A 16,947-nucleotide genomic window follows, 5' to 3' on the forward strand; every position below is an offset into this window, starting at 1 on the left:
CCAACTATGTACAGAGAATAAAGACAGTAGTAAAAATGCTTCTGGCCAGGCATCAAAGAACGTTCCTCCTAAGGGTGGGAGGGTGGGACTGTAAGAACAAAGGCGAGATGAACACTCCACATGGAACGTTATGGTAAGTACATAACTTCTATATGTGATAGTGTTCAATCTCGCCGTTTGTTCTTACACATGGGTAGCGTCCTAGCTCCTAAATCCTGAGGAACTCACGGAGGACGTTCTTGAGCACAGTGGAACCAAAGGTTGCTCTGTCCCTAGAAACCTTATCTACTTTATAATGAGAAATAAATGTATGTGGCTTAGACCAGGTAGCAGCCGCTGAAATAGCATCCAGAGGTAGGCGAGCTGCATGAGCCAAAGACGTAGATATTGATCTTGTGGAATGTCCCTTGGGTTTGTTTAGAAGGGGTTGATTTGCAGAATCGTATACATAGATTATACAATCAGATAACCACTTTGAAAGAGTTCTTTTGGTAACTGCAAGTCCTTTCCTGCTATCAGCAAAAGCCACAAAGAGTTGATCTGTTTTCCTGTGATCTTTTGTTCTATCCAAATAAAACCTTAGCTGTCTGTGAACATCCAATTTGTGCAACATATACTCCATTTTGTTGGAGTGGTTTTTGAAGAAAGTGGGTAACTCAATGGACTGATTAATGTTGTTAATAGAACACACTTTAGGGAGGAAGGATGAATTGGTACGAAGAGAAACTCTGTCAGAGTGAAAGATTAGATAAGGGTGCTTGATGGAGAGAGCCTGAAGTTCAGACACTCGTCTAGCAGAAGTAATGGCTACCAGAAAGAGAGTTTTCCAGGACAAAAATTTTAATGGGCAAGAAGAGGCAGGTTCAAAGGGGGGCAACATTAATTTAGATAGTAACAAGTTTAGACTCCAAGGTGACGTAGGAGATCTGACCGGAGGTCTAATATGAAAAACTCCTTTTAAGAAGGCTTTACAAAGTCTGTGAGCCATGATAGGAGCTCCACACTCTTCCACATGGAAATTGAAATGGCAGCCAATTGAACTCTTAGAGTAGCAGGAGAAGCACCCTGATGAAATAAGTCTGTCAAGAACTCTAAAATCTTATTCAAAGGAGCCGTAAAGGGATCAACGTGGTGTGTATTCGCCCAGAATACAAACCGTTTCCATTTGCTAGTATATGTTTTAGTAGTGGAAGCCTTATGCGAAGCCACTAATATATTCTGAACTGCTGGTGACAAGAGATCAGACCTGGCTAAGTTGGGAATTGGAGCAGCCAAGCTGCTAGATGGAGTGACAGGAGCGGGATGGGGAACCCCTGACGAGTGAGTCAACAGATCCGGCTCTGGGTCCAGAATCCAGGGTCCCCGAATGCAGTGAGTTTTCAGGAGGGAAACCAAATTTGACGAGGCCAGAATGGAGCAATGAGAATTATCGTCCTGTGAAGGTTCCTGGCTTTCCGGAGAAATTTCGTATCAGAGGAAATGGAGGAAATGCGTACAGGAGTCCCGGGGGCCAATCGTAAACCAGTGCGTCCCTGGGGACTTCCCCTGCGGCGGCTACTAGGGCAAAGTAGCTCCTGCATTTGGCGTTCATTGGAGACGCAAACAGGTCGCAGGAAGGCTGGCCCCATGTGCGAAAAATCCTTTCGCCACTGACTGTTTCAGAGACCACTCGTGTGGTAGCAGAATTGCTCTGCTCAGCTTGTCGGCTATGACGTTGGATGACCCCGGGATGTGCGTTGCTATTAGAAAGCGACCCGTGGACTCTGCCCACTGCCAAATTCTCATGGCCTCTCTGCATAGTTGATAGGACCTGGTTCCCCTTGTTTGTTTATGTACCAGACTACTGACATGTTGTCCGTCTGAACTGCAATAGTCCCTAGAGGAAGAAGGGGAGCAAAGTGTTGCAACGCTAGAAACACTGCCCTCAACTCTAGTACATTGATGTGCAGATTGTACTCCAAATTGGTCCATTCGCCTTGGACTGTCTGTCCCTGAAAGATGCCCCCCCACCCTATCAGGGAAGCGTCCGTGGTCACCGTAACTGTAGGCGTGGGTAGCACAAACGGCCTCCCCTGGGAAAGGTTGCACGTTTGGAGCCACCAGTTTAGGTCTGTTTTGCAAGTCTTTGTTATGAGATTCTCGTGTGTTAGAGGTAGCTGTTGAAATGACCATTGAGCAAACAGTAGCCATTGTAGAACTCTCATGTGCAGCCTTCCCAGGGGAATTGCAATAAGGGAGGCTGACATGAGGCCCAACACCTTCAGAACTAGTTTTGCAGGAGATTTCCTTGACAAGAGCAGAAGACGTATGTGAGTCTGCAGCGATACTATCCTTTCTGTGGGAAGCCTCAGAATTAATTGCCGTGTGTTTAACTCTGCTCCTATGAACAAGATATTTTGTGATGGCTGAAGTAAGGATTTTCCGAAATTTACGGAGATCCCTAGGTGAACACACAGTTGAAGAACATAGTCTCTGGCCTGCAGTAGTTGACGCCGGTGGTGGCTGAAAGGAGCCAGTCGTCCAGATACGGAAACACCTGGAATCCCTGGCGTCTCAAGTGAGACGCTACCACTGCCATGCATTTGGTGAAGACCCTGGGGCTGAGGTCAGACCAAAGGGCAGGGCTCGAAATTGAAAGTGACTGGCTCCCAGCCGAAGCGCAAATGATCTCTGGCTGCCCTGGCCATTTTGATGTGGTAGTATGCATCCTCTAGATCTATTGAGCACATCCACTCGTCCTTCTGTAGAAATGGAAGGATCGACTGAAGCGTGACCATTCGCAACTTTTCTTTCTTGACGAAAGTATTGAGGTAACTCAGGTCTAGAATGGGCCTCCAGTCCCCTGTTTTCTTTGGAACTAAAAGAACCTTGAGTAAGTCCCGAATCCTTGCTGGTCCGCTGGGACTGGCTGGATGACTCTTTGTCTAACAACTTTGAAATTTCTAAAGCTGCTGGCTCTCGCAGATGGGGCGGTACATCTGGGAGTCTTTTCTTTGGAATGGGATAAGATAGAAAGGGTATGGTGTAACCTCTGGTAACTACGCTTTTTACCCAATTGTCTGTAGTTATATCTTGCCAGGCCTGAGGGTAAAAGGCTAAGCGACCCCCGACTGCCTCCAGAGCAGGACAGTCGGGCCTCCTCTCAGGAGTGCTGGAAAGGTTTACCAGGGAGTGTATCCCTGTCACCTTGATGTTGCGGACCCCCTCTGCCGCCAGGGCGGCGTCTTCCACCTCTGCCCCCTCCTCTGTCTCTAGGGGGGGCATCACCCTGTGTGCCCGGAAAGACCCTTGATTTTGTTTCGAAACCACATTTTCCCACCGCGTTGCCCTTTGGGGTACGGTCTGGTTGGGGTGGAAAACGGACTCCGACAGCAGACAGAGTCTTTCCCTCTTGTTCACACCGGGTAAGGGTCTCCTTTACCTTGGGGCCAAAAGAGTGGCACCGTCAAATGGGGCGTTGTAAAGGAAGACTTGAAGGCTTCCAAAGGAGCATAGGCGCATCCAGGATTGTCTACGAAGAGCAATCGCTGAAGCTGCTGCCCTACTCGAACCTTCGCTGCGAGGAAATCAGCCTCATGGACGAGTTAACAATCGATGTTAGGGTATTAAGTTGCGCTGTCACTTTCTCTGAGACAGCTGCATCTGTAGAACCCTGGAGGGTATCTCCCAACTCTTTGACTAGATCCCTCTGCAGTCGTGTAAAATGGGTCAAATAGTTCAGGGACCGCATGGAAAAAGCCGCTGAACTAAAAATGCGCTTCCCATATCTATCCATCGTTCTAGAATCTTTATTAGGCGGATGGACAGACGAAGAAGACTCCGACATCTCCTTTTTCGTGGCTGCAGCCACCACCATAGCGTCTACTGGAACTCCTTTAGTAAGGTAGGACTTATCCTGAGGTGCTGTGATGTACTTGTTCGGTTTCCTAGGAACAGGTTCCACTGTGTCAGGAGCCTCCACGCCCTTGAGCAATAAGTTCCATTAGTTCGTGAAGGCGGAGTGACCCAGGAGGAGGAAGGGCGAGCACCAAATGCCTTCAGCAGAACTGACTCATCCTCAGAAGGGGGAAGGGACTGCCAGTCACCTCTCTGCTTCAGGATCTCCAAAATGTCTGAAAAAGAGACATCTTCTGAAGGTGACTTAGGGGACCCTTCTGACTCATCTAAGTCAGTATCAGATGTTATGGATTCTTGTGGAGAATCCAAGTGTCTCCTCTTACACAGTCTCTTCCTAGGGACTTCCTCGTGGGGAGCATCCGAAGAAGCCTCAGAGGAAGAGGGGGCACCCTCCAGGGGTGGCTGAGACACTGGTGCCCGACGCTTGGATGTGGCCGTGGGTGCAGATGAAGACAAAGGCCCTTTATGGGGAGGAGAAACTGCTTCCACTGATGTGGTTGTCTGGGTAGACAACACCTTCCTCATCAGGTCGAACGCTCCCGGGTCCCGCATCGAAGAATCTCCCGGCTCCGAAGAAATGGGAAGAATTCCCGACACGGGCACGAAGGCATCGACCCGAGGACGGAGCCGAATCGATCCGTGCGAGGCCCGAGGAGAGTCGGAACAGACACGTCGGTTCGACTCGGCCCCGGAACCAAGAACAGACCGTCAGCTCCGAGACTCCGGTACCGGGTCCGACGGAGTCGAGGTGAGGGGAACAGACCGAGAAAAGGACGGTACTGGACCCGAGGGCTCCACAATCAGCAGATCAGCCTCTTCCGGCTCCGAAGACTGAATCGGTCTCGGAGGAGGAATGGATGGAGATACAGGAAGGCCTTCAAGTTTCGACACCAGCTGGGTGGAAACCGAAATAAGTTTAGAGAGGGCCGAATGCTCCAGCAGCTTCTGCACCACGATCCACATCGACATCCGAAAGTTTAGAGGAGGAACGGGTCGAAGGAACCGAAGACGGAGCCGACCTCAATATGGCCGAAGGAGGGAGCTCCATCACCGGTTCCAAGACTCGAGGCTCAGGAACCGACACCAGTTGAACACTCGGCCCCGAAGTCTGTGGAACCGGTGATCTAACCTTTGAAGAAGAGCTCGGAGCCGATGACTTGGGCTCCGATGTCTTCGATTCCTTAGAGGACTTGATGCCTGGTCAGAAGCATCCAAAGCCTCTTGGAAAGCTGGTTTCAACAGACCCCTGTCCATTAGTTTCCTGCGCCTATCTGTCATGACCCTCCCACTGAAAGAGTGACAAATGGAGCAATCCTCTTGTAAGTGGAGAGGGCCAAGGCAGTAGACACAGGAACTATGGTTGTCAGTGACCGACATTTTTTGGCCACACTGACAACGCTTGAAACCAGACTTTGCCTTCTCAGACATTGTAGGTAATAAACAAGTCTAGAAACAAAAACACAGTCAAATCCGGGTAAAATAGTCACAATCAGGTAAATGTCACAATCAGGTAAATGTCAAATCCGGTTAGTCACAATCAGGTAAATTTGACTCAATATAGCAGTATATGGTAAGGGTGTAGGCCCGGTACAAAAATACCGATAAAAGGGTTAACGGTACCAAAGAACTACGGAACCAGAACACAATCACACCAGGTAATACTAACAATATTAAGTTAAATAAAATTCTCAGTAAAATACAACAAAAAGTTATATCTTAGCTTAGAAAACCCTCGAGCTAGCTCCCAACGATGCGAATGCAGCAGCGGCAAACTAGATCTGAGGTAAAGGCAGAGGGGGATTGTGGGTATTAGATTGTCTCGAGCTTCTTCTCGATGCAGAGCTTGCAAGAGGCCGGCACGGAGCCGAGGATCGGCTCCGAACCCATGTGTAAGAACAAACGGCGAGATTGAACACTATCACATTTACCATTAAATAACCAGAGATCACTATAGGTACACAGTTTTGGAGCATCAAAGTGGAAAAAGTACTTAAAGGTTCAAGAAATATGGACACATTCAATCACACAGTAAAGTTTAAAAGCCATTGAACAAAAAAATGCAGTTGGTTACAAAATTATGACGGAAAATCTTTTAACCTTGACATCTTGCTTAGCTCCCCTGCGCAGCTTGGAAACTACCGTCATGAATGACTGATATACTGCTTCTTCTGTCAATTTGTCACCAAAGCACTCAAAGTTCTCTTGCATCTTTCGTATGCATCGATCAGTGAAAGGGAGCAAAGACAGGCAGTAAGCCAAATCTCGCCACTGTCGTTCTGACCTGCAGAGACAGAAAAAAAAGATAAGAATGTAAATAAGTTGGTTATACACAAATTAAGTCATTGCCACCTCTGAGCTGGGGAATACCTCTAGCAGCCTGCACACATTTACATTACAGAATATTTTTCTGAAAAATCAAGTCAAAAAAGCAGTAAGACAAAGAAATGTAAATACCTTGTGAACAGTAAATGCCATTAAAGAGGTACAAACAGTAATATCATCAGTAAAGAGTTTAAAGCGATTCTAAGTGCCTTCATAGTCTCTACACCAATAGTGTGACATATTAGAATACAGACATCCAGAATTATACTTTTAAGATTCACAGCTTTGCATACATTTTAAACTGTACAACCCACAGATATAGTACCAGTGCACTTTTCTTCTGCCAGACTTGCTTCCAAATTACAAAAACTCCTGAGTGCTCCCCCCTTACCCAGGTATGATTTTATTTATTTCCATTTATTTACCAGAAAGGTCCACTAGGCCAAATGACCACATTTTCAGTAGAGGCCCATTGAGACAAGCTCCACAATAACACTAATACAATAGTACAGTAGCAGACTATCACAATACTTTGTAACATTTAGATACAATGTAACACTTACAGTACTATATAGGATTCCAAGAGTAACAAATATGGACAAGTAATCATAGGTGCTATGTGTTAGTTAAACTTAAATTAGCATGTCAGTAGCCTAGTACTCATAAGAAAAATATGTACAGTTCAGATATATAATCTTGTCACTTCAATACTGAGATTAGTAGGGATTCCATAATAAGTAGGTGGCTTAAGGAGGTTGTAGTGAAACTAAAGTATTAAGGCAGTAAGTTGAAGGTAGTGACAGACAGAGTAGTAGTTAAAGGTGACAGAGTGGCGGAAGAGGGAGTCAGGTTTTGAGAGGAGTAATATTAGTGTGTGAACACTGCCAAAAGGAAAGAAAGATGTTGAGTTCGATATGAAGGTAATTGGATTGCTAATGGCCCTGATTGATGGTGGTAGAGTGTTCCACAGTTTGGCAATAGTAAAAGAGTATAGCATCTGGCCAGCAGATCAGTTCAGTTTCTCCACTTTTAAGAGAAGCTGATTTTCAGATCTGAGATGTCTGTTTGGGTGGTAGTGGGCAAGTAGATACCTGGTAAGAGCAGGGCAGTCTGATGGTTTGAGTACGATTTTGTGTGCTGTGATTAATTGAAGGTGTGACAGGTAAACAGGAAGTTCAAGCCAGTCCAGAAGGTGTAGTGAGAACAGTGGTGGGAAGAGTATTTTGCAATGGTTGTAAATTTAGCGATTTTATTGTAGCATGTTTCCAGTTTTGATTTCAAAGAGGACTCAATGTTGGTAAGGAGAGTGGCAACATACAAGAGAGAGGGAAATAGAACGGTAGAGGCAAGGGTTTGTTTGGTGGGGTGGTTAAGGAATTGTTGGTGCCTATAGGGCATGCCAAGTTTTTGTTGTGTTTTTTTTTAATACTATTGTGTATGTGGAGGTCAAATGTTAGGTTTTCATCTATGATTACGCCTAGTAGTTGTGTGTGATTTTATTTTGGGCCAGAATGGGAATTCATTTTTATTTAGAGTAGTGCTTTTCTTAGGGCTGAAAAGAACAAGTTTACTTTTGTTGGGGTTTACGGTAAGATGGTTATTGGCCAACCAGGATTTGGTGGTTGTGAAGGCACTTTTTTGGGACTTAAACTTCCAAGTGTCCCTCATAGTATGAAGTACAAAGCTGGAATGCAGATGCCCAAAGGGAAGCAAGGTCGTATCCTCCAAGCTGCAAGAGTCAAGGTGGTTTAGGTTGGGGTGGATGACAAACTCCCTGCACTACATCAGGTCATCGCATGCTGGAAGCAGGAAAGGTTTCTCCCTTGCTGTTTGGATCAGGTGGGAGAAACAATGCTGCCTTATCCAGAAATGGAAGAGGAGGAAAAGAATATAGAAATAGACTTGCCCAGTTCAAGAATGCATCCACCTGCCAAACTTCCTTGTGAAGTTACCTGGAGCATTTTTTTTTTAATTTCTGTTGCTCACAGAAGTGAAAATATTTCTCTCCAGAGCATCTCACCTGTTCTCCAGGTAAGGAAGTTTACCCTATACAGCATTCAATTGTGTTTGTCTCCAACACAGCAGAGGCAGGTTCGAAAAAGGAAAGTGATGGCTGGGCAGCTGGACTTGGGACCAGCTATACAGAGCAAGATTCCACTGACTAATTGTGAACATATCCACAGTCATTCTAACTAAGGAACAATGACAAGTCCACAGTCATTCTAACTAATGATCAATGACAAGTCCACAGTCATTCTAACTAATGATCAATGACAAGTCCACAGTCATTCTAACTAATGATCAATGACAAGTCCACAGTCATTCTAACTAATGAACAATGACAAGTAAGGACCTTCTTTTATTTTCAAAGGTTCTATTTTGTGTGATGTACTTACAGACTTGAGACTATTTGTCCGGAATATTTCATTTAAACTGATGCATGGTTTTAACTCTAGTGTTCAGAGAGATATCTATAGCAGACCCAGTCAGTTTGTTCCAGTGAATCCACTGTTGGTTGAGACTTTTCTGAAACTCTGTGAATAAGATATACGCGAGCTGTCGCAAAGTAAACATCAGAGATTTCTTTAACCTCGATGAAGCTCAGTTTAAGGCTCTTATCGACTTAACTCTGATGGAACATTTGTACATTAGATCTGCTGACAAATAAGGTGCCATTTTTGTGATGGACACCTTTATGTATATGGAGTATGTATAGTATGTTATCTGATGGTTTCATGTTTGCTGATTGTTCCAAATCTGTTACAGACAGATTATCAAGAATGTGTTCAACTTTACATGATTTGTTGATGGAAGGTGATGTCACTAAGGAATTGTTTGAATATTTCTTGGTAGAGTATCCTACCTATATTATATGGCCTCCTTAAGATATATAAATCCTTGGAGGCCCCCCCCCAGGCCTATTGTTTCTGGTTGTGGTTGGGCAACTGAGCCCCTATCTATATTTGTTGAAAAGTAATTGCAACCAGTACTAGCTAAAGTCGACACTGTCCTTAGAGACACCAAGCATTTAACAACTTTATTTGCGTGGTCCAATACCAACAGCAGTGACATTTTTCTGTTGGTTACAATGACTGTGGTATCACTTTTTACAGTGATACCCAATGATATAGGAACTGAATTTGTTACTCTGTTTCTGTAAATATTCTGAATGTAGTGCAAGACGTATTCATTTGATTAGCTCACTTCTTGATTTGATCTTAATGTTTTCACCTTCAACGATGAGCTTTATATACAGAGAGTGGGTGCAGCTATTGGTGCATCTTGTGCCAATAGCTATGTGAACCTAGTTCTTGCTTATTGAGAGATGTGTTACGTCCTTAATGAGAGCAACCTTTTTCAACAATACATTTCCTACTATGCTAGATTTGTGGATGATGCCTTTTACATGGACAGAGTCCATATCTGTGCTTCAGTATTTTGTTGAATACCTGCAACAGACCAGTTTTTCCATTTCACTCAAGTTCTATGCTGACAGTACTGAGTCTTTGGATGTTAAAGTCATCAAGAAACTGGTACTGACACTCAAGTTTATTAAAAAAAAACTTGCAAAAATGCATCTTACATAGGCAGAGCATGCACCCACAACACATTTCTAGGAATGTTTCGAAAGGACAATTTCTTAGCCACGCCAGGCTCAATGCAGATGATGAATGCATGGTATCTGCATTTAATGAGCTAGTGAAAGATTTTAGCAGTGGAGGCTATAAACAGCATGAGATAGATGTAGCACTACAATTAAAAAACATTGGTATGTTTTTACACGTGACAATAAAAATGAAAGCATCTTAGATGAAGTTCCTAAATTTTGTTTTAAGAACAATGTTTCTTCGAGGAAAATGTTGTGGTATAAACTATTTCATAAGAAACCAGGGTTCACCAACAGAATAGGAACTAATCCTTGCAGAGTGTGTAATGTGTGTCAGATTATTGAAACTGCTGATAGATGTGAGCATCCTGAGACTAAGCATGTCTATAAATAACTTTTGTTGCAAACTGCAAGAGCTGTAATCTTGTGTATTTAGCGAGCTGCACCATTTGTAAAAGTTTCTATGTTGGAAAAACTAAGAGCACTGAAAGACCATATAAGTGAACACATTTATGACGCGTCCAGAAATGATAAAAGGAATGCATTGTCAAAACATTCTGGCCACTGGAGATACTTGTAAGTTTAAGTTTCTTGTGCTGCAACTACTTAATGTCAGCATTAGAGGTGATGTTAAAACGAAAACAGAATGTATTGAGACTAAATGGATCTTGGAACTGCAAAGTAACAGAGGGAAGAGATTAAATGACTATGTTCCTTTAAGACCACTGCTTGTCACATGACCTTGAGGTAGCTCAAACTTTTGTGTATTTGAGTAGCACTCTGTGTTCATTTGATTAGATCTGAAGAAACACCTGGATAGGTGTGAAAGTGCTTGTCTGTTTTTAACATTTTTTTATGCAGTTTTATTAAACTTTGGAATTCTGACTTCATTGGATTCGACTGTGTTGACTGGTTACTCTTACTTGGATTATTTGATTTGTGTTTAACCAGTGTATTTGCTTGCCCTGTTTTTTTTTTTTTTTTTTTTTTTTTTTTTAACATTGGAATCACCTTTTTCAGAGGCTGGCATTACTGGTCCCATATGCTCTGTAGGTACCATGGCAACATCCTTGGGTGGAAAGACGATCATGAGGATACTGAAAGCTGTGTGACCCAGGATGTTGACAACTTGTCTTGCAATCCTCTGAGCCCTGGTGGGCATATTCTGAAAGACTATAGTCACGGATTCCATATTGTCCACCGTCAGAAGTTCCCTGCAAATGCTGTGTCTAAGAGAGTGCCTTGGAATAGTCTTCTGAATGGAGAGCAGGCTTGACTTTTTGTAGTATGAGGGTAAACCCCTGTCTGTACACCCACTCCAGGGTGCAGTTTAGGCCTTCTGTATTTGCTCCAAGGATTGAGCCTGGATAATACAATTGCCCACGCATGGTGGAGGTGGACACTAGCTGCTCTTCAGTGTGCTATTACTGTGGTCAGGCATTGGGTGAATATCCTAGGAGCAGTAATTAAAACAAAGAGCAAGGATGTAAACAGAGTGCAGTCACCCTTCCACACATCTCAGATATTGCCTCTATCCTTTGAATACTGGGATGTGTAGCAGGACTCTGAGGTTTTACCAGGACTGCATAAGGACTGAGCATGGGGAGCAACAGCAGTGCCGCAAAGTTCACAGTATGACTTTTGAGCCTTCCAAAAAATTTTTTGACAGATCTAAAATGTATTTTCCTTTTCTAATATTAGAAAAATGAAGGTTATGTACTTACTTTGACAGATCAGTGCTTTCTTTCTGTCTTTCTCAATTGATGGGTTGTTGGATCTGATCAAACAGGTCACTTTTGGATCAAAGGCTTGGGTTCTCCACCTTACCCATAATTCCCCATCGGCTGAATTACCTCAGATTGAGTTTGCCCACTTACTACAATAAAGGACATCATATAGAAAATTTATAGTATATATGCATACATACCTGGCATACAGACAAAAGCTCTGATATAACAAGGCTCTGGTGAAATCAGTGCAGTCAACCCAGAGCCAAAAACTGATTATGCAAAACTGTTAGGCGAAGGAGGGAGTGAAAGTTCAGGAGGATGGAAGACAACATGGATCCATCATTACAATAAGTACACAACTTTTGTAACCGATGCTCTTCCATCCATCTTCAACTGATGTGACAGAGTTCCCAGGTACTACAAACTTTGGGTGGTCTCATGAAAAGATATTCCAGAGGCTGGCTGAACCAAAGGACACTAGACCTATTTTGCCAGTCCAGCTTGTAGTGGGATATAAAAGGATGTACGTTGGACCAAGTAACTGCTCAACAAATGCCATCAGTAGGTACCCTAGAAATAATGCTGCAGAATTAGCAATTGCCCTTGTAGAATTAGCCTTTGGATTATCAGGCAGTGTCAAACCCTTCTTATGCACATGAGAAATGCAGTTAGACTGCATGTGTCCCCATTATCACCAGTGTAGTGTTGACTTACTGGGAACAACTTTAACTCTCGTTTGACATGTGTAGGTATATGGATTATCTGGAAGGGAATGGAAAGTGAACTTGGTTTCATTGAATATTTAGACATTTTTTACCTGACTCCTAATAAGTCAGTTTTCCTAGGCTTGAGTATGGATCTGTTTCTTTTGCGCTTTTGTTTGAAATGCTTGTTAACAGGTTCAGAGAACCTGACAGATCTCTTCAGCATGAGAATCAAGGTGACTATAATAAACTGTAGGAGACTTATTTGGCCAAGGGGAATGGTTTTGAGAAAGAAATAAAAAATAAAAAGCTTAAGAAATTCAACCGAGATATGGGTGATGTTAAAAATAATACTGTTTATTCTTGGAAATCAATGAAGAGATCTGTCAGGTTCTCTGAACCTGTTAACAAGCATTTCAAACAAAAGCACAAAAGAAACAGATCCATACTCAAGCCTACCAGAACCATGGATTTAACTACTGATTCCAGCACCTCTGATATTTCCTCAAATCCCCCAAGCACTGATACTGAGACAGAAGCTTTGGATGAACAAATTTCACCTTTACACAAGAGATTGAGGGGCAAAACAGGCCCTTTAGAAGAGGAGGGCGGATGCACCGCAGGCAGACCAGGGAGCAATATGGAACAAATATTCAGGCACCTTACCAAAATGTAGAACTTAATGTTCATGTAGACATGGATGATCTCAGTCAATTTAACTATGTGTTAACACCTTTTGAAAGGAGTGTGCTTAATAAAGGATCTAGCTATGTACCTTCTTGTTTTGTTTCTGAATATGATGCATGTCTTGATTTAAAACAATTTTACAGGAATTTAAATCTTAAATATTTTTTTCAGTAATAAATCTGACACTGAAAATGTTACTAATACTGCTGATTTTCTTGACCCTTTTCACTTCAGAAAGTCTACTTTTCAACCACCATTTCTTCCTCGTGTTAAGCTTTTTGAGGATTTAGTCTTGTACGAGTTACATATGGGACAAAACTCTATATTTAGGGAGTTTGGTGACAATTTAACGAAACAAGAAAGACGGGCATTAATAGGTCTCAAAAATAATCATGACATCATAATAGTTAATGCTGATAAAGGGGGAGCGGTAGTCATCTGGTCTAAAGAAGATTATCTAACTGAAGCACACACAGTTGAATGACGTTAGATTTTATTATAAACTACCTTTAGATCCTATTATGGTCTTTAAGAAAAAGATTGATAAATTTTTGCACACTGCCGTTACAAATGGAGATGTATCAGATTCCCTATATAAACAACTGACGGTGGACAATCCAAAACCCCAGAGGTTCTGCATTCTCCCCAAAATTCATAAAACTATAAATAACCCTCCTGGAAGACCCATCGTCTCAGGACGTGGATCTTTGATGGAACCTTTGTCTGTTTATTTGGAACAACAACTAAAACCTTTATTAGGACTTGTTAGAGCCAGACTTAAAGATTCTGGTGAATTTTTATGTCTCAAATGATTTGCAAGTTGAACATGATTTTTTTCTTTGCACACTTGATGTGCAATCACTATATACAAACATTCTGCATCATGGTGGTATATTAGCTCTTAGATATTGGCTCAGCTTGTGTGGGAAATATAGCTATACCCACATAGAATTCTTGATTGCTTTGGTTAAGATAGTATTGGAATATAATGTTTTCTACTTTCATAGTGACTGTTACCTACAAATGAGAGGCACGGCCATGGGTACCACATTTGCACCTATTTATGCGGATCTTTATATGGGATATCTTGAGTGGCAATTCATTTACTCAGATAAAGACATCTTAAAGACTTGGTGATGTGGCGTTGCTATTTGGACGATTGCTGGGGTGTCTGGTCTGGAAATTTAGAAGGTTGGAAGGAATTTGTAAGATACCTCAATTCCAATACCCCTGGTTTAAAATTTAATGATAGAATAGAAATGAATAACATTGATTTTTTGGATGTACAGGTAACTAAAGCAATAGATGGCACTATTAATACAGGCCTTTTTCGTAAACAGTTCACCAAGAATGCTATATTAGAGGCTAGTAGTTGCCATCCAAAAAACATCACTCATAATATACCTAAGTCACAGTTTTGCAGACTTAGACATATATGCAATGAACAAAAAGATTGAGATGGAACTGAATAATATGAGTGACAGAGTCATCAAAAGGGGTTATGATAAACATAATATCCATATACAAAAATCAATGGCTCTCAACTATCCTAGGCATGAATTTTTGAAACCTACCAACTTCTATTCAGATGCAGATGACTCTAACATCTAGACTTAGACCTAACCAGAATGTTAGATTTGTGGTCAATTATGGTACTAATCTTTTCAAGATATGTACTGTTATAAATAACCATTGGGAAGTACTTAAATCGGATCCTTTTTTTGATCAACTTCTGGAGTCTAGATGTTCATATAGTTTTAGACGGGGTAAGAATCTAGGGGAATCCCTTTCTTGGTTCAAACAGATCGACTGGCCTAAAGATGACACAACTAGAGATTTACCAACTGGTTCACATGCCTGTGGCAATTGTGTATATTGTAAAGTGATGTCATGAACCAAGTCCTTCACTTCTGTCAATACTTATAAAGTTTTTGATATTAAACATCTTATCACTTGTCGCACAGAATGGGTGATATATATGGCAGTATGTCAATGTGGTTCCTTTTATATTGGACAAACCTCTAAAAGTTTTAAGAGCAGAATCGCTTTACATTTGAGTGACATCAATTGTAAATGTGTAAGAAGTGCTCTTTATAAACATTTATGTGATCACAACACTGCTTCTTTTATCTTTGTTGGTATTGATGCTATTAAAGGTAGTAGATTATCTGATTTAACCAAACATCAACTTTTGAATAAAAAAGAAAGAATGTGGATGATTAAACTTGGGGCTATGTACAAACCTGGTCTTAATGATCATTGGTAACTATTTTTCCTCCTCTTTTCTATATTCATACTAGTCATTTTCTTTTTATTTATTTTAATTTTTCCCCAACTCTCTTTCTAGTCTTTATATTTAATAATAATGTTGTCATACTCATTATTGGGTATGTGTAGTTGCATGAGGCCATATTATATTCATATATATGTACACTCATGGTATATAATATATAATTATATACTTTTGGTATTTGTTTACGTATAAGCTTAATTTAATATTTTACTAGTGTTTCTTCCATTGTCTACTTAAAAGCATGATAATGTGTTGAATATCATTCTTGTATACACATATACATGTATATACTTATTTGTTTTTGAATTTTTGCATTATATTATATATTTTCATGTAATTGTCTCTTCCTAATATAAAATATGGGCTGGTGTGATGCTTACTTGTAATTTCACACTGACGACGCCAGGGGGCGAAATCGGGCACCGATCTGTGTTTTTTCTTCAGTTGAGCCGAATGCATGAAGGAGCAACCTGAAAAAGAAGTTACGTACTTACCATAACGTTCCATCTGAGTAGGGAACTTCATTTGATCAGCAACCTGTGGGTATCGGATCCGTCCTCAGATCTGAGCCGGCAGCTTTCCAAACTAAAAGATCTGAGCTCTCAGCTCCTCCCCTTACCCACAATGCCCTGCCACCTCCCTCCAGTCCTCAGATCGAGTTTGCTAAACAAGAAACAGACTACGACCCTCGAAAGAGGAACCCTAACCAAATGCAAGACCAGGTGAAACCCTGCATGATGGAATAACCATAAATCAGGTTAGGGGGAAGGAGGGGGGGGGGGGTCGGTTGCAGACAAATGAAGTTACCTACTCAGATGGAACGTTATGGCGAGTACATAACTTCTTTATCTGAAGTAGTTAACTTCATTTGATCAGCAACCTGTGGGACAGAGTCCCCAGCTACCCAAATCCTTGGGCGGACCTCAAGGAAGGATATTCCGGAGCACTGCGGAGCCAAATGATGCCCTACTCCTGGATATCAGATCCAATTTATAATGAGAAATGAAGGTATGAGAAGAGGACCAAGTAGCTGCCGAGCAGATGTCGTCTAGAGGTACTCTCGACCAGAATGCTGCAGAAGTAGCCATAGACCTGGTAGAATGGGCATGGACCCCCAAGGGTTCAGGCTGGCCGGAGTCTAAATAAGCATGCCTGATGCATTGGGATATCCATCTGGCCAAGGTAACTTTCGTAATAGGCTTACCCAAAGATGGTTTAGCAAAAGAAACAAAGAGTTGATCTGATTTCCTAGTAGTAGCCGTCCTGTACAAGTAGAAACGCAATTGTCTGTGTACATCCAGTAAGTGCAATCTGTATTCCCCTTTGTTCTGAAAGTTGGGGAAAAACACAGGCAGATTAATGGATTGGTTGATATTGGATTCAGAGGTTACCTTGGGCAAGAAAGAAGGGTTAGTCCTGAGAGACGCTCTGTCCTTATGGAAGACCAGATACAGGGGTTTCATGCAAAGCGCTTGAAGCTCAGATACTCTTCCTGGCTGAAGTAATTGCAATCAGGAAGGCCGTTTTCCAAGATAAAAATTTTAAGTCAATCGAAGCTGGTTCAAAGGGTGGGCAAGTCAAGGCCTGAAGAACCAAGGTTAAGTCCTAAGGTGGAATCGCATTCTTGACAGGTTTCAACAGAAAGGTGCCATTCAAAAAGGTTTTGCATATCTTAGCGGAAGCTAAGGGGCCAAGGTTATCCGCAAT

The 16,947-nt window shown here is 42.0% G+C and overlaps 1 protein-coding gene across 1 annotated transcript in view; it reads right to left on the reverse strand.

The window, feature by feature from the left end:
* The window catches only part of NCAPD2 (non-SMC condensin I complex subunit D2), a 1,714,408-nt gene that overhangs the window by 177,613 nt on the left and 1,519,848 nt on the right, over nt 1–16,947 (reverse strand). The window contains exon 29 of the mRNA XM_044079588.1: nt 5,995–6,178. Within this exon, the coding sequence (XP_043935523.1) occupies nt 5,995–6,178 (184 nt within the window). The remainder of the gene's footprint in view (nt 1–5,994; nt 6,179–16,947) is intronic.

The sequence above is a fragment of the Protopterus annectens genome, chromosome 8.part0, assembly GCF_019279795.1.
Source record: "Protopterus annectens isolate FY-2018-M chromosome 8.part0, PAN1.0, whole genome shotgun sequence".
Classification (NCBI taxonomy): Eukaryota; Metazoa; Chordata; order Ceratodontiformes; family Protopteridae; genus Protopterus; species Protopterus annectens.